The 18,600-nt window shown below is 34.9% G+C and overlaps 1 protein-coding gene across 2 annotated transcripts in view; it reads right to left on the bottom strand.

Annotated features, from left to right (window-relative positions):
- LOC136031363 (liprin-alpha-3-like) overlaps window positions 1-18,600 on the bottom strand; it is a 147,690-nt gene that overhangs the window by 55,590 nt on the left and 73,500 nt on the right. For both annotated transcript variants that reach the window (XM_065710864.1, XM_065710866.1), the window contains exons 6-11: window positions 17,092-17,211; window positions 12,615-12,835; window positions 10,197-10,380; window positions 8,067-8,179; window positions 5,942-6,229; window positions 3,526-3,670 (exon numbers count right to left, since the gene is read on the bottom strand). In XM_065710864.1, coding sequence (XP_065566936.1) covers window positions 3,526-3,670; window positions 5,942-6,229; window positions 8,067-8,179; window positions 10,197-10,380; window positions 12,615-12,835; window positions 17,092-17,211 — 1,071 coding nt within the window. The remainder of the gene's footprint in view (window positions 1-3,525; window positions 3,671-5,941; window positions 6,230-8,066; window positions 8,180-10,196; window positions 10,381-12,614; window positions 12,836-17,091; window positions 17,212-18,600) is intronic.

Genomic DNA, 18,600 nt, shown 5'->3' with positions numbered 1-18,600 from the left:
ACAGCTTTCCTATCTACAGTAGTATACATTGATCATATTTGACATGTGATTTAGACTTATTTTTAGACTAAAGCGGAAAGATTGAACTAGAAATCTACATATCCTATCTACAATAGCATACTTTGATCATATCTGAGATGCGATTAAGACTTATTTTTAGATTGAAGCAGGAAGACTGATCTAGAAATATTCCTGGAAAAGAATCCAGATCATTTTTAGTAGAGTCTTAAATTCCGTTGAACGTTTATCAAGCTTAAAAAGTATTCCATGAATAAAAAATATTCCAGCTAAAAATTCACTTCCATCTTGACAATTTAGTGACAAAAAAAAAAAAAAAAAATGACGGACTTTTTTTTTATAGAAAAAAGCAAACGTGCACAATTACTGCATATTAGTTACTGACCGTGAAAACTAAAAAAGGCAAAGTCCTATTACTCTGTACTACGAGTATAAAGTCGCAGTTAAAAAAATCAACAACACTCAAAACATTTCTGGCCACAAGCGATGTTTTAATAGGTTGTTACTTAGAAACTAAAAAACAATACATAAAATATAACCGAGAGTTAGTATATGAAAAGATAAATATAGTGAGTACACCCTTGTTCTGGGTGTAGCCATCTGGAACAGCCCCTCGGTAATCATTGGAGGCTCTGAATCAGTTTTTTTCATTTAAATCACAGTCCAAAAAATTTGTCCATAATGGAGATGCTGAGTAAGAGCGGTTTCTTCTGAATATCATGGTTTAGAAATTTTTATCTTGTTGATTTTTAAACTAATTAATTATTTGAGCCAGTGCGCACACGTCATTTGGCCTTGTACTAGTGGCTATATTTATTTAATTGATTTTTCTTTTTTGTGAATTGATGAAACAAAGGAATACTTATCACTAAGTTTTATGGATTTTGAGCCGCAGGGAGCCGCTGTGCAGCGGTATATGCATTTTTTTAAATATTCGCTTGTAGGAGAAGCTTTTCCCTAAAGATTTCAAAAATAAGGGGGCATAATTTAACCGCTCGATTTCTAGCCCCCTCTCTACTCTAGTACAGGCACTGGTTCAGATAGGACCTTCTTTCATTAACAGTAATATGAAACTTCTCAAAACACATACTTCAGGGACGTTTCAGTAAAAAGTGACACGTTACCGAAAGAGCCTAGGAATCAATCAAAGCACAGAAAACCAACAAAAAACTGTTGATTAGGCACTGATGCTGTTGTATTAGGTGTAGTAGGAGCGAGCCTTCTTTAACAAACAGCACTACGCGCCATGTAATGCAAACGTGTCATAACAAGTCTTTTGGTAACGTGTCAGTAAAAATTGACACGTTACCGAAAATGCCTAGGAATTAATAAAAGCGGAGAAAACCAACAAAAAACTGTTGATTAGGCACTGATGCTATTACACTAGGTGTAGCAGGAGCGAGCCTTCTTTAACTAACAGCAATGCATAACAAGTCTTTTGGTAACGTGTCAGTCAAAAGTGAAATGTTACCGAAAGAGCCTAGGAATCAATGAAAGCAGAGAAAACCAACAGAAAACTGTTGATTAGGCACTGATGCTGTTATATTAGGTACTAGCTGTTGGCGTGGCGCTTCGCGCCACACCAACACCTAGTTGGTAGGGGCGCTTCACACAACCTCCAAGCCCCCCCCCGCGCGCGCAAGTCGTTACGCGCCATTGTAGTTGTGTAATAGATTGTCAGGTTTACCGACTCTTGAACATGCAACATATGATTGTCCATGGGAAAAACAATCCGTATTCAGATCTATACCGCATTTTTCTAATGATTGCCCTTGAACTTTGTTGACGGTGATTGATAATCAAATATTCCCTGTGAGGCACTGATGCTGTTATATTAGGTATAGTAGGAACGAGCCTTCTTTAACTAACAGAACTACGACACGTGTAATGTAAACGTGTTATAACAAGTCTTTTGGTAACTTGTCAGTAAAAATTGACATTTTACCGAAAAATCCTACGAATTAATGAAAGCTGAGAAAACCAACAAAAAACTGTTGATTAGGCACTGATGCCGTTGTACTAGGTGTGGTAGGAGCGAGCCTTCTTTAACAAACAGCACTACGAAACGCATAATGCAAACGTGTCATAGCAAGTCTTTTGGTAACGTCTATAAACGTTTGCTTTGGTTTTGTTCTAAATTTATAACCATCAGTGCTGGGATTTTTGTTTATAATGTGAGTTGTTCTTATTTATTTGAGTGTTTATATATATATTTTTTTCGTTGCGTTTTAGTGGTCGTGTTTTTTTTTTTTTTTTTTTTTTTTGTCCTGTCTTGAAAAAAAAATCTTAAATATGTCTTAAATATCTTTTGTCGTTTGTATTTATTTATTTTTTTCTTTGAGAAAGGCTCCCGGACGTGAGGCCGAAATATTCGGAGTATGTTTATTTTTTTTAGTTAAAGTGAAGTTTTACATTTTATTTTTTGTTCACTGCTTTGTCGAAATTAACACTCGTTTTCTCTTTGCTTAATTTTTCGTGAAAATTGAGGTGTCTTTATCTTACAAATGGGTGATCGGATTTTAATGAAACTTGATATATAGAAAGGTCTTCTCAGATGCTCCATTTTCATTTTGAATCGGATCCGGGGACATAGGAGGTTGGACGGGGGAAAAAGAAACCTTGGAAACCTAAAATCTTGGAAAACACTTAGAGTGGAGAGATCGGGATGAAACTTGATGGGAAGAATAAGCACAAGTTCTAGATACGAGATTAACATAATTGGAACGGATCCGCTCTCTTTGGGAAAGTTGGGGGGCATTAATTCGGAAAAATTAGAAAAATTGAGGTATTTTTAACTTAAGAACGGGTGACCAGATCGTAATTAAATTTGATATTTAGAAAGAACTCATGTCTCAGAGCTCTTACTTTAAATCCCGACCAGATGTGATGACATTGGGGGGAGTTGAATGGGGAAACCAAAAATTTTGGAAAACGCTTAGAGTGGAGAGATCGGGATGAAACTTGGTAGGTAGAATTAAGTAAATGTCGTAGATACGTGATTGACGTAACGGACTGGATCCCCTCTCTTTGAGGGAGTTTGGGGGGGTTCAGTTCTTGGGCGAGTTTGGTGCTTCTGGATGTGCTAGGACGATGGAAATTGATAGGCGTGTCAGGGACCTACACAAATTGACTTGAGAGAGTTTGTTTTCCCCGGTTCGACCATCTGGGGGGGGGGGGTTGAAAGGAGAGGAAAATTTAGAAAAAATGAGGTATTTTTAACTTACGAGTGGGTCATCAGATCTTAATGAATTTTGATATTTTGAAGGACCTCGTGTCTCAGAGCTCTTATTTTAAATATCGACCGGCATTACGCCTCTGATTTCCTTTTAAATCAATCTATTGATTCTTAGAATTTTGCTAGAGCTCATGCCATATGAGCTCTTGGCTCTTCCGACCTCGTCACAAGTGCCGTATGAGCTCTTAGCTCTTGTTGTAACAAGTTAGAAAAAGTGGCGCGCTACCAAGAGAGCACAAGAATTAACGAAACAGAGATAATGAGAAAAATACCTGTTGATTAGGTACAGTTGCAGATGTGCCAGGTGGAGCAGGAGGCAACCTTCTTTCATTAACAGCAATATGATCCATGCTTCCGACACGAGACTCCAGCTCTTCTGCTCTCGCTTCTGTATTCTGTTTTTCTTCTTGAATTAGTCTTGGAAATAAATATTAATTAACCATAATATAATGAGAATATAAAAAGAAAAGGAAGGCTTAAATATAGAATGGGTAAACATACATACAGACTATGAGCAAAAATGAATATATTACAAGATTATCATCTTCATTTCTCAATTTTCTTACCATATTACAGAGGCTACTTAAATTATCGTACTCTTCAATCACGTGCAGGCTGATCGGGAGAGGGACGGAAACATTCAAGAGAGAGGCATATTTCAAATGAAGAGATTCTTAAATGAAAAAAAGTTGGTGAGTTGAGCAAAACAAGTTAAAAAGATCAAGTTATGATATCTGTTATGCGCCCCTCGTTTTCACTTCTATTCACAGATTTTCGAGAAACTTTTTTTTCAGCTTTTTAAGCCGTTCTGAAAACGTATTAAAACAAAATATCATTTTCAACTGTTTAGTGTTCTCTAAGACAGAAATCTGTCTTCATACGCTTTGAACCTAAGTTATCACGACCACAGCCAAATTTATTTACCGCTCCGCTATCAAGTTTTGTTTGTTTATACTTTTTGCTGTGCCCAATCACCCGTTTATATTAATCTATTTAAACAAGGTGAGTATCGTATATAAGAGAAGGGAATTTTGACGTTTTAATAATGCACTGTTATTGAAAATGCATATAATACCCATATATATACCCATACCCATATATACCGATAAAATTTGGAAGTAATTGTACATTTGAGAGTGGTCAAAGATTGGGGGGGAGTCAGGAAAAATTTACCAGTTTTAGATTTTTTGCCCTCCCATAGATTTTGAAAAATACTTTTTTGGGTATTTTCATTAAAAATACATATTTTCGATATGTTACCGCGAATTTCTGAAATCTGGTTAAATGTCGACATTCACCAATGAATGTCCGAAATGCCTTTTTCTCTACTTGGATTCAATTAGCTTTGCGAGTTAGATTATGTTAGGTTAAATTTAGTTATATCAGAAATTGGTCAAAAGCTTAAGCTATGCTAACCTAACCCAACCTAGTCGAACCTAGCCTGTCATCATCAAACTGAGCATTAAACTGAAAAAGTTGACTGGCAACGCTAACTAATGCAAAGGAGAAAAAAAAGTATTTTGGACATTCAACAATAAATGTCGACATTCACCAATTTCGGACAATTGTAGAAAAGCCAAGACAGATAGTCTAATTGAGTGAGAGGAAAATCTGGAATTAACCCCCTTATTAGAATTGTATAAGCTCTAGATGTACTCAATTAAATAAAAATAAAATTTAGAAGTAATTGTACGTCAGGAAGTACATTCGCTCGTAACAGAGGATTTGGAAGCAATTGTACATTCAGAGGTGGTCAAAAATGCCTCACAGTTTTAACAAAAAAAAAAAAAAAAAAAAAAACATGAGACATCAAAGGAAACTGGGAAAAATCCTGAGATTTCAAGAGAGGCGTAAGGGTCCAAATATCTTTTCTTCTAACTATATAACTGGTACGGTTTACCCGACAAAAAGTTTTATGAGCAAATATACTAAGAACTAAGCATCAGACTAGGAGAAAATCTTTTTGAATGTTGATTTTGCCTATGGTGGTAGATTGAAGAAATTACTTGTAGGGGCGCATATCTCACTTCGAGGGGCAGTCAAAGCAAGGGATCCTTTCAAATGTTCATATGTGTAGGATATTAAACATTCAAAATCTACAAAAAAAGAGTAGCCTATGTTTTACCCGTAAAATATTTTTTGAAAATCCTCCCATTAGATGTTTTAAGGATATGAATCTTACTAAAGCATAGTATTCATATTAAGGATATACACCTTATTCTTTTGCATTAAAATAAGCTAAACAAATGCTCTTCAAAGGTCAAAAAAGACTAGAATTAACTAAAAAAAATTGTCAGAGATAAAATTTTATTGAGTTGAATAGATTTTGAATTACGTACTTTAAGATAATATACTCTATTACCTTTTGCTAGCCTAGTCGAAGCAACTCTGTTCACTATTGTAGGCATTCAGATTCAATCCCAGGTGACAAAAAAAAGTTTCTAGTAATTTCAAAAGGGGCTTAGTTAATAAAAACAAACAAACAAGAGTTGTGGTTAGTCATATTTTAAATTTTTGACTTCTGTCCTTAAATTCCCCCATCGAAGGGCCCCCTGCCACGCCTTTTTCTCCAAAAAATATCTGAACAAATTTCGAGATACCCATTTTGTTCAAACCAGTTCACAGGTCTGCAGGCCTAAAGCAAGAAAACTGATGGTTATTTTTAGCGATGCAAGACATAAGAAATACCTAATTTCATTGTTTATAGCATCTAGTTGTTCTTGCAACATCATTGCCAAAGTTTGTGCGTCAGCCGGAGCCGTTGGGGACATCATTTCCACATCAGCACCACCATGGTAAACAACATCCTCCTCTCCGTCAACTAGGTCAGTCTGCTGCCACTCATCATCATCTTCAGATCTTGCTTTAACCACAGTCTGTTCTGCCAAGTTCCTTGTCTTTTGAAAGCGAGGAAGCGAGCGAGTCTCAAATCCAAGCTGCCCTCCAAAATCGTCGATGGGCTGAGGAGACAGACTTCTGCCAAAAGAAGATTCCATCAGTTACCTTGTCTTTGAAACCTAATTAGTTGCGTATTAATGAACCCAGATGCTCAAAACTAATGAGGGAGTCGATAAATTTAGGAGCATAACACATTTAAACCCAACTTATGCAGATATTTATGGGTAGCTTATCAGTTGGATCCGGCACTAGTTTCGACAAAAAAAAAATTATCAACACCATCTAGTATTTGGTAACACTTGATAGTTTTTTCAGTGCAATATTATGAATTATTAATTTAATAAGTAGAATTGGTAAATTTAAGATAGCCACAAACATCTGATCTCAATTCCTGACAGAAAAAATGTCATGGGCCACCCATACGCTAGATGGTGTTGATAGTTTTGCCAACCCTAGCACCAGTTCCCACTCTAACAATTTACCCATACTCTTTGCACAAGTCGTTAGTAAATAAAAGTGACATCCATTTATAGGTTTAGTTTTCTTGTTGTTTTTCGTATTGTGTTTCAAATTCAAATTTGGCGCCTCGCGGCTTATGAGAATAATTTTTTTTAATAAACAACTTATCTTATAGATTTAAATATGAATCCAGGGATCGAACCTTGCTGTAGCTATACACTCCAGGGCTGAAACAGGGATCTTAGTAGTCAAGAAGCGTCGTTAATCTGATTACTTAAAATTAAAAAAAAAAAATTATTCCTCAGTAAGGGGACCAGGCACGTTAGTGATCTTTGACAGATGAAAAATTTAACGGAAAAACTTCCTTACGTTTGAAAGAAAGTAATTTCAAACTAAATCAACATTATTGATGAAAACGCAAACTGATAAATGTGTTGAACGATCTTAGAGAATCCTTCCTTCTGTATGTAGGTTACTTTTCAGTATTCTGTACTCCTTGGCATAAGATGGGTTATTTTTCAACATATAAGAAAGTTATTTTTAGCTTTTCCCACGTGCTTTACATGCCATGAGTCGCATAATACTCTTCCTGAACAGAAAAGTCATAGGTCATCGAGAAATGACTAAAAAACCTAACCGAACAAGTCAAGATGCATTTAAAGTGCTTGTGGTAGATAACTTCATTAAAATACTCCTTAAAAAGGTGGTCTATTGAAATACTCTTTGCAGATTTGGGGGGGGGGGTAGTCAAACAGTTAGTCAATCTTATTTTATAGCTAAAATCCGTAATTAACCTTAAAATGATGTGAACTAAATAACTAACAAAAAAAAATTAATTAGATACCACAATTAGCTTTATTAAACGCCGTTTAAATGCCAAAAATCAAGATGACATGCCTTTTTTGTTAAACATTTATTTTAAGCTTTACACAAATTATTCGTAAGAGCAATTACAAGTCGTAATACATTCTTGAGTCTTTTCTGGATATAAAGTATGAAACAATTGGGTATTATGGGAATGATTAATTGAATAAAACCAGTCAGCAAAAATGACCAAAAAATTAGTAAAATTACAAACATCACCAAAACATCAACCCCAAAAATTACAACTCAATTAGTTCTTAAGGTCAAGGAGAGAAAGTAAATTACACCTAGGTAAGCGGGCAATCCAGGCTGCATAAGTCAATGCTGAGCAACTCAACACATAGACTAGTCTACTTGAATCAAAATCAACAGGCTGACACAAGACACCTCAAACACTATTCAAAATAGAGCAGCTTTAAGTAATACCGTAAAATCAAGACAGCAATTAATTGAAAAACAAACAAAAAGGACAGAAGTAAAACAACACACAGTGCTAAGTTGGAAGTCAAAATGCTGCTAAGTTGGAACTCAATGGAGTCTGTAACAAGACTAGCAAGCAAACATTAAACACAAAAAAGAAAAACTTTCTCACCTAGTCAGCGCTTCTGTTTGCTGTACATTGAAAGCTATTTCCTGTTGAAGCATCTGACGACGTAAACCATCTGAATCCAAACGGATTTTATTCAACTCTTTAAACAGTTCCTCCTTAAAAATTAAAACAAAAATATTAATCTGGGATATTTTTTTTTTTTTTGCGATTCATAGTTGCATTGTTCTAAATAGAGGGAAGGAACAGGAGCTAACCAATTCTCCATGATATTATTCAGCTGTACCTTTCAAGAATTTTTGCCGTTTTTTTCTTTTTCTTTTGTCCTTATATGATTATATTTTTTTCTAATTGATTGCAAAGCAATTGAAAATGTTAACATTTATTATCAAGTCTTGTGTGCAATATTCAAGTTGTTTCAATAAATATTTTTATTTAAAAAAAAAATTCTGATATGACTTTACCTCCTGATATTGACCTCTGATATATATATATATATATATATATATATATATATATATATATATATATATATATATATATATATATATATATATATATATATATATATATATATATATATATATCCGAGGCAAAGATCTTCCAATCCTTTTAAAGGTACTCAAATCTTCTTTTCTAAAGCCTTCTCTAAAACTCCTCTTAAACCTTCCTTCTCTTTCCCGGAGGTAAACCCACCACACTTTTTCAATGCTCTGCATCTCCGATAAATGAATACGCAACACCAATAATTCGTAACCTAGTTTACATGCTAACCTTCTACATCTTCTTCAAGCTCCCCAGCCTCTTTTCACTTTCTCAAGAAACCTAACTCTCTTTCATCTTATATGTACAATCTCAACCTTTCAAAGGTTCTGCATTGGTCAACCCCAATTAATACACACACAATACAAACAATCCGTAATGTGATTTACAAACCTTTTCCTTCACGGCTATCTCCTCGTCTTCTTCAACCTCTCCCATTCCCTTTCCCTTTTTGAACTAACCGAATTCCTATTTACCTGATATGAACAATCTCTCCTTTCTAAAAGTTTTGCGTTGGTCTCCTCAAATAAATATATACACAACGTAAATATTCCTTTACCCTAATTTACATACTAACCTTCTCTTTCGTGGCTATGTCCAATTCCCTTTCTCTTTCTCAACAAAAATATCTCCCCTTTGCCAGAGGTGAAGCAATTCCACCATTTTTTCGGGTTATCCGGACATTCTAGATGAATACACACACAATACAAACAATCCATACCGTGATTTGCAAACCTTTTCCTTTACGGCTATCTCCTGTGTCTTCTTCAGCCTCTCTAACTCCCTTTCAGTTTCTAAACATACCTACATCCCCTTTGCCAGAGGTGAAGCAATTCCACCATTTTTTCGGGTTATCCGGACATTCTAAATGAATACACACACAATACAAACAATCCATACGGTGATTTGCAAACCTTTTCCTTTACGGCTATCTCCTGCGTCTTCTTCAGCCTCTCCAACTTCCTTTCACGTTCTAAACATGCCTAACTCCCCTTTGCCAGAGGTGAAGCAATTCCCCCTTTTTTCGGGCTCTCCGACCATTCTAAATGAATACACACACACACTACAAACAATCCGTTCCGCGATTTACAAACCTTTTCCTTCACGGCTATCTCCTGTGTCTTCTTCAGCCTCTCTAACTCCCTTTCAGTTTCTAAACATACCTACATCCCCTTTGCCAGAGGTGAAGCAATCCCACCCTTTTTCGGATTCTCCGACCATTCTAAATGAATACACACACACACACTACAAACAATCCATACCGCGATTTACAAACCTTTTCCTTCACGGCTATCTCCTGTGTCTTCTTCAGCCTCTCTAACTCCCTTTCAGTTTCTAAACATACCTACATCCCCTTTGCCAGAGGTGAAGCAATCCCACCCTTTTTCGGGTTCTCCGACCATTCTAAATGAATACACACACACTACAAACAATCCGTACCGCGATTTACAAACCTTTTCCTTCACGGCTATCTCCTGTGTATTCTTCGGCCCCTCCAACTCCCTTCCACTTTCTAATCAAGCCTACCTCCCCTTTACAAGAGGTAAACTATCTTACCCTTTTTCTGGTTTTTCTGGGCATTCCGAATGAATATATACACAAAACAAACAATCCCTAACTTAGTTTACAAACCTTTTCCTTGACAGCTACCTCCAACGTCTTTTTCGACCTCTCCAACTCTTGAGAAAGGGCATTTTTCTCTTCAAGGGACTGCATCCTCTCTTTTAAGTGAACTTGTAGTCTTTCATTTGATTCGGACAATAGTTTATCAACAGTTGAAGATAAACGGGAATTATGCTCTTCATTCATTCTAAGCCTAAAATATTATAAGTATGTATAATACAAAATTAAGCCTCAAATGTTATAAGAATGTATAGTACAATAATACAAAATACAATATGATATACTAATACGATATATTTATAATATAAAATATATAAGTCTAATAGAATAAGAAATAGAACGTAATTTTGCGTATTTGCCAAATTTGGACTGATTCACAAAACTTGGGGAGCGAAAACATGAAGCGGCAGCCATGGTGAACGTTCAGGAGAGATGAAATTCAAACACGTATTGAGCTAAATTACGCCTGTGTACCAACAAAGGTTGAGATACATTCTACATCAATTCTATATTATCAATTCTACTTTTCATTCTAATGATCTACACTGATTCAAACTCTACATTTGATGTAGAGTCATTTTTCATGAAATCTACATCTAAATTTATCAATCCTGCATCATCAATTCCACAGTTAATTCTGCTGATCCACATTGATTCGAATTTCAAATTTGATGAGGAACCATTCTTTATCAAATCTGCATCTGCATTTATCGATTTTATATCTTTAATTCTACATTTGACTCTATTGATCTACTGTGACTCGAATTCTGCATTTGATATAGAATCTTTTTTTTATCAAATCTGCATCGGTATTTATCGATTCTAAACAATCCATTATAAATTGTATTCTATTGATCTACATTGATTCAAATTCTTAATTTGATGTAGAATTAACTCTACATCAGCCCCCCCCCAAAAAAAGTAATTCTTGCTGCGTACAATTTCAGGCTTTCCGCTTGTAGCTGCTTCCAATTCACAAATGTTTCGAATAAATTTCCCTGAGGATGATTTTTTCGGACTAAATATTTTAATAAAGCATGTTATAATTTAATTTGATTGTCGTGAGTGTATAATAATTTTTGGTATAAACATGAAAATTTATGTTTATACTGACTTATAAAATATAAATTAATAAAATCAATTTGTAAAACAGAATATGAATTCGCAAACTTTAAATTTATAAAATATAACTTTGTAGAACAAATGAAACTAAAGTTGTTTTGCGGAAGAAATTTTAAAAACATTCTTTCTTCTCAGGGAACAAAGCTCGGCCTTTTGGTATGAAATTAAATTGTAATGTGCTACTTTAAAAATTTCGCACAGATAATTATCTTAAGTGAAGTTTATTATAACTACTGCAAGGATTTGTGACATCGTTCATATGAAAAAAATGAAATCAACAAAGAAAAATATTCAAGGATTTGTGACATTCATACCAACAAATTAAAATACACTATGGACAATAAAATTAAATTGTAATGGGCTTTTTAAAATATTTTGCACACGCACTCATCTTAAGCAAAGTTCATTATAAGTTTTCCAAGGATTTTTGGCGTCGTTCATATGAAAAATGAACGACGTAACAAAGATTTGTGACATTTATATCGACAGATTAGAATATGCTATCGAGAATCAAATTAAATTGTAATGTGCATTTTAAAATATTTAGCACAAACACTAATTTTAAGCGATGTTTATTATAACTATTCCAAGGATTTGTGACTTCGTTCAAATGAAACATGAAGCTTGCAAGGATTCGTGACATTTATACCGATAAATTAAATTTTAATATGCTTCTTAATATATTTAGCATAGGCACTTAACTTGAGCAAGTTTGTTATAACTATTTCAAAGATTCGTGACGTCACGCCGAATTTTGTTGTGGTCTATCCAGACCGCTTCTTCACGCCAGATATGGTAGTGTGACAATTTTAAAAAAAAAAAGCGTCGAAAATTAAGTTCATAAATGAATTTTTCCCAATTCCTGACCTATCTATATCCTTTTTTCACATTTTCACACTGGAAAATCTATAGTATATATAGTATATAATCTAAAATCTATAGTACAAAATAAATTTTCAATATAAAATATGCAAAAAGGTTGGCCGAACAAAGTGAAATTAAGGCTATTTTGCGAAAGAAATTAAAAAAAAATGTTTTCTTTTCATCGAGCGAAGCTTGGTCCCCCTAGCACTAATGTATCAAGTACAAAATTTTACTTGATCGATTTTTCAACACATTAAATATTCTTTTTTTGTTTCACAAAAAAATAGTAAAATAAATTAAAGTGACGAATTAAAAATCAAAATAACCACTGTATTATTTATCTATAGTATTATTTCATCTGTATAGTGTATTAATTATCTATATTATTTATTAATACCTTATTTTTCAAACAAATCAAGAGAAGTGAAAATAGCAACGTACCTTTGCTGAAGCCTCATCATTTCCTGAGTTTTTTCATCTAGCTGAGATTCAAGCCTTTGTATTCTATCCTCTGCACTCCCTTGCCGCTCTTGGGCTTGATTCAATGCCTCCATTCGCTGCTTCAATTCTTCTTCAATGTCCGGAAGCTTAGAAAATTGGGCTATTTTTTGATCTGAAAGCTCCACCTTCTCTTCTATAGCACGAATCTTCTCTTCTTGTAACTAAAAACGGTCAACACATTAATATAAACATAATATTTGTTACTATATATTATAATTATAACTAAGATATTACTTTCCGCAATACAAGATACTAGGGTATATAAGAGTGCTGTTATTGATGTTAAAAGTAAAGATCACAATCAAATAGCGTCTAGGGTTAATTTAAAGCTGAAATTTCGGAAGGATGGCTACCTCTCGAGAAGTTATGATGTTGGCAGACCCCAGGATGAGAATTTGAGAGAAACTTTCCAGCAGCAGTTTAGTACTACATGGGAGAGTTTAAAATTTGACAATGTAGAATATGGATGGGATAATTTTAGGAAAATAATTTTTGAAGTTGCTGATGGTGTTTTAGGGAAGAAAGTTAGGAACGCAGCTAAAAAAAATTGATGAAAAGTTTTATATTTGATAAAGGATGAGAAAAGGCTTGTATAAAATTGCCCGAGTGATAAATCATATGAAAAAAGAAGAAATGTAAAGAAAGTGAAGAAAGCATTAAAATATGAGCTAAGGAAGAGTGGTGGAGGCCAAGGGTAAAATTGTCGATGATTTGGAGCATGCAACTAGACGGCATAATTCTAAAATATTGTACTGGCAAGTTAATAAATTGAGAGGGAGTAGTCAATCCAGACTTATCCCAGTTAAAGATAGAAACAGGGCCACAATTAGTGATAAGAGTTAAGGAGAGACAGGCAGAACATTTTGAGAATGTGCTATGGTGAGATAGAGTTGCAGGAAACAATATTAAAGTTGAAAACGAAAAAGTTTGTTATACCTTGGAGGCAAAGGAAAATTTGATTTTTTGAGGAAGAACTGGTGACAGTGCTTAAAATATTAAAAAAATAGTAAAGCCGTAGGTGCTCATAGTGTGGTAAACGAGTTACTTAACTATGGTGGCTCTGAGGTTAGAAATAAGTTACTGAAGATTATGAATATGATTTTTGAAAAGGGGGCAGTACCTAGCGATTTTAGGAAAACTCAAATTAAAACACTGTATAAGAAAGGTGATAAGAGTGAGTGTGGAAATTATTGAGGCATTAGCCTGGTCTCTATAGGTAGCAAATTACTTAGTAATATGATATATTTTAGACTGAAAGACGATGTAGACAAAGTGGTAAGAGAAGAATAGGGCGGTTTTAGAAAGGGTGGATGTTCTGTCGACCAAATTTCCACTCTTAGGTTAATAATTGAGAAGTGCCTGAGTTATCAAACACCTTTGGTGCTCAATTTTATAGATTATGAGCAAGCCGTTCGATTCTGTTGATAGAAGACCTTTAGCAAAAGTCTTATCCTTATATGGTATTCCAAAAAAATACATGAAAGTGGCTAGTGCTATGTGCGCGAATAACACTGTTGCGGTTAAGGTAGGAAATGAGGTTAGCCGCTGGCTTCGCATTAAATCACGAGTTAAGCAAGGTTGTGCTCTATCCTCCTTTCTATGGATCATTTTAATGGTTTTTGTCTTAAGGACCAAAGGAAAGGCAATGGAAGAACAAGGAATCCAATTTTGAGGACAAAATTTCCTCGGCTTAGATTATGCTGATGATTTGTATTAAATTAATTTTTAGGAGTTTTGCAAGCTCAGGGGGCTAGAATAGGCTTGAAAGTTAATATTAATAAGATGAAGTCGATAAGGCTATGAACAAGTGAAGGTGTAAAGAAGACGCTGTGTAACGAAAAAATTTATCAGGTGGACAGCTTCACTTACCTTGGTAGTATTATTAGTAAGGACGGCGGGAGCAATGAAGATGTTAAAAGTAGAATAGCCAAGGCTCAGGGTATCTTTTTACAGTAAAATAAAAATTGGAAGAATCAGAAAATAAGCCTGCAAACCAAGATTAGAATATTGGAAGCTACAGTGAAGACAGGGGTCAAGTATGACTCTGAAGCAGGGGCGCTCCGAAAAACAGATGAAGATTTGCTAGATGTTTTCCAGAGAAATTGGCTACCGATGGCTCTGGTAAATGGATGAAGATTTGCAAGATGTTTTCCCGAAAAATTACCTAAGGATTTTTCTGGGTACCCGGCTAACTGACCCTATTTCGAACAGTAGGCTGTACGAAAAGTGTGGTTCCATCCCGCTTTCTAGGGCTATAATAAGAGAAAGGTTGAGATGACTCGGGTACGTTCTGCGGATGAGGGATGACAGATTGCCGCAGATTGTTCTTTTCGGCCAACAGCCTAGGGCCAAACGGAAAGAAGGTCGTCTACGGTTGGGGTGGAAGGGTGTCATAAAGAAGACTTTAAGGGAAATAGAAACTTCCTGTTAGGGTGTAAAGAGGGAGGCTTTGAACAGATTAGGATGGAGGAGGAGCGTGTGTAGCTGTGTTGGCCTGACTTGTAGAATTGTAGAAAAAATTGTGTAAAAATGTATATATATATATATATATATATATATATATATATATATATATATATATATATATATATATATATATATATATATATATATATATATATATCAACATAGAATAAAAACAAACATATGCATTAAAGCAAACTCATCTGAGATTTCTAAGAGGTTATATTTGAAAACAAATCGATGTTTTCAGGCCCGTTCCTCAAGATTTACCATATTTTTATATTTCCCTCTATTTTTTGAAAGGCTAGGCAATTCCAACAAACAAAATATTGTAGAATTTATTTATAATCTAATTTCTTTCAATTGCCGCTCAGCCTTTCAAAGCAATCATAGGAACAGAATGTGGTGTTTACAGGATGAGGACAATTTTTTTCAGGTTAGTGGTTTCTGGATTAGAGAGAAATGCGTTGGGCATTACGAATTCTGGTAATCAATTTACCAGACTACAATATGGCCAATAAGTGAACATGGTTAAGAGGTTAGGCAAACAAGGTCTCAGGGAGGACTGCGAGGGGCTTCGGGCCAGGCTCAGAAATGGCACCCATTTTTTTCATTGTGATAATCAATCGTTAGCAATGAATAGCAGATATTTGATTCCAACAGCTTCAAATTGCCACAAATTTCCAAATTCAATCTGCCTGCAACTAATATGACGTCAGTGTATTGTAATGAGTAGTCGAACCTTAAAGACAAGCGTATTCTCCGGAGATTCGGTTTTACTTATTTACAAAATCAAATGGTTTCCAATAACCAGAGGAAATATACCTTTTTTATAATTTTTTTTTTACGTAGGAAAGTGAGTACATCCTACAGTTTAAAGATATTGCTTACATTCAGTAGATTTCATTAAATGGCAAAGAATTTTATGTTCTTCGAAAAGTACACACTGCTTTGTCTCGCAGGTGAGGGATCAACCTAAAACTTGGCAAGTTTTTTCCTGTGGGATGAGGTTTCAGGGAGACTTTTGTTTTAGGAGGAAAAAGGCCATTTTTTTCCCCGTTCTACGCAAAAGAGTATGCAACTATATTGAACAAAATGGCTATCTGAAAATTTTGATCGGATAGCTTTGGGGTAAAAGGGGGCGTGAATGAGGGCCAGTTGCCCTCCAATCTTTTTGATCACTCAAAAAGGGCACTAGAACTTTTAATTTTCGTTCGAATAAATCTCTTGATTCTTCTAGGACCATTATTTCGATACGATTACCCATGGAAATTAAAAAAATGAAAAAAACAAATAAACGCGCATCTGCGATCTTTCTTCTGGGAAAATTAGCAAAATCCTAAACTTTTGTATAAAAGAGCTTGAAGCTTTTATAGCAGGGTTTTCTGGTAAGCTAAACAGGGGCGTAATTTGCTATGAGGTAGGGGGGCTACTGCCCCTCCTAGAAAAAGCCGAAATAATATCATTTTCGATATCAGTATTTAGGTTTCGATACTCGATATTGATATTCGGTGCGATATATCGATACCTAATATACCCAACATTAATTCGAGGATGGCCTGCTTTTTGCTTGGCCCAAGATGGAAGGCCAAAACCATCATCTGCCATCCTTTGTCTGTAAAATGTGGCCTTATCATCTTGGTCTTTCTTTCATTATTGCCCTAAAAAGTAGGATCGAATAATAATAGGATCGAATTTTCCTATAGTTTATTGTTTGATATAGGGCCAGTAAAATGAGATAGTAAGAATTTCGATTATTTTTCTCTTTTATGTCTGTTCTCTGGCAGAATGTTTGGCTTGTTGCCAACTATTTTTGCCATTTTTCCCTTCTTAAAGGAAGCTTTTAAATTTGAGTTACGAATCAAAATTTGTAGAAAAGAGACAAGTCAAAACACGAGTTTTTACGCAGTCTTTCCGCGGATGAAACACAACGTTAAAAATCTATTCAATCTACCTTGATTTGAGCTTCTTTATTTTGTAATTCTTGCTCCAATCTTTCATTGAGATCATGAAGAGATGTTGATTCTCTCTGTGCATTTAAATAGCGTTTTTCCAAGGTGGCGATTCTCTCTTCCTGGAAAAGAAAAAAGAAGCATAGATTATATTAACAGTATTGTATAAATACATTCAACCCAATTAAATCTTCGACGGAGAAATTAGCTATAAATGCATCACCGGCAAAATGAGAATGTAGTCATCATGAAATTTTTGCAACAAATCTCACTTTATATAACTGATAAGTGACTGTAACTAAAGAGAAAACCTGCTCACAGTAAACTCGTTTATTCACATACATTAAGGCACGATAGGTATAAAACAAACTAAGAAGCCCGACTAGCTCACAGGGTAGAACATCCGAATCCTAAATTTGGCATCATGGGTTCAAGACTGACGTTAAGCTTTTTGTGTCAGTAAAAATATTATATTATGAACATATTCGTTTTGGTAAAGATTTGTGGAACAAAAAATCCATATTAGAGTATTTTACGGGTAAAAATAAGTGAATAATTCAATTACAAAAGAAGAAGGGGTTTTTATGAACGTTTTTGAGGTTATATATTTAATAAGTCTATCATGCTTTGTCTCCTGGCTGAATAACCATTTAAAACTTTCAGGGACAATCTTCCTGCGAGAAAGCGGGAGGGGAGGGGGGTGAGGAAAGACACAATTTCAGGACAGTGGAGTTCAAGGAAGTACAATACAAGGTTTTCACCTATACAAATAACAACGAGAAATCAGAACAAATCAAAAAAAAAACAACAAACACTGGAAAACTAACAACAGTGTGGACTCAGACGAACAAACCAAAATACTAAAAAGTATGTAAAAATTTGAAATAGAAGGAATACAAAAAAGGTGAAAAAGAGACACAAAATAGTGACATCGCTTGGCTGTCTTATGTTTTATATTAATTTTCTATGGTTATTTTTACTTTACTATGGCTTATGAAGTTTCAACCTTTGTTTCTCTTTTTCAGATCCCATTTTATCCTGTAGTTAAAAGACATTTGACATTTATTTACTTAGGAAATGAAACGCACGTTGATGGTCTGGACAATTTGACAAACTACGAAACTGCGATGCACTCTGTCTATATGACCTCTTCACTATGCTTGAACTCGGAGGACATTCACAGGTATTTTCAGCGTCACTTGAACTGCTTTATTTAAAGTCTATACGCTTCTTTTGCTAATAATAAAACTGAAGATATGCGAAATTTATTCTTCGTCAACCTGCCTGAGACTCCAGGCGGGCGTGTCTTTTCAAAAGCTAACACACAAGTATTTGTCCAATAAGGGAGTCATAGTTTCTCCCGCCATTTACCTGTGCCACTTAACCAAACTCTTGAAAACTATAGGTCTCACCGTTTCCCTGCGAGTCCAGGGGACTTGTTGGTCATGTGTCAATCCTATGACACAATATTCCACCTTAAGACTACAAGTGGCCAAGCCTATTAGGCTTAG

The sequence above is a fragment of the Artemia franciscana genome, chromosome 9, assembly GCF_032884065.1.
Source record: "Artemia franciscana chromosome 9, ASM3288406v1, whole genome shotgun sequence".
Lineage (NCBI taxonomy): Eukaryota > Metazoa > Arthropoda > Branchiopoda > Anostraca > Artemiidae > Artemia > Artemia franciscana.
Note: the sequence above shows the minus strand (reverse complement) of the source record. Positions and strands in the feature narration are given on the sequence as shown.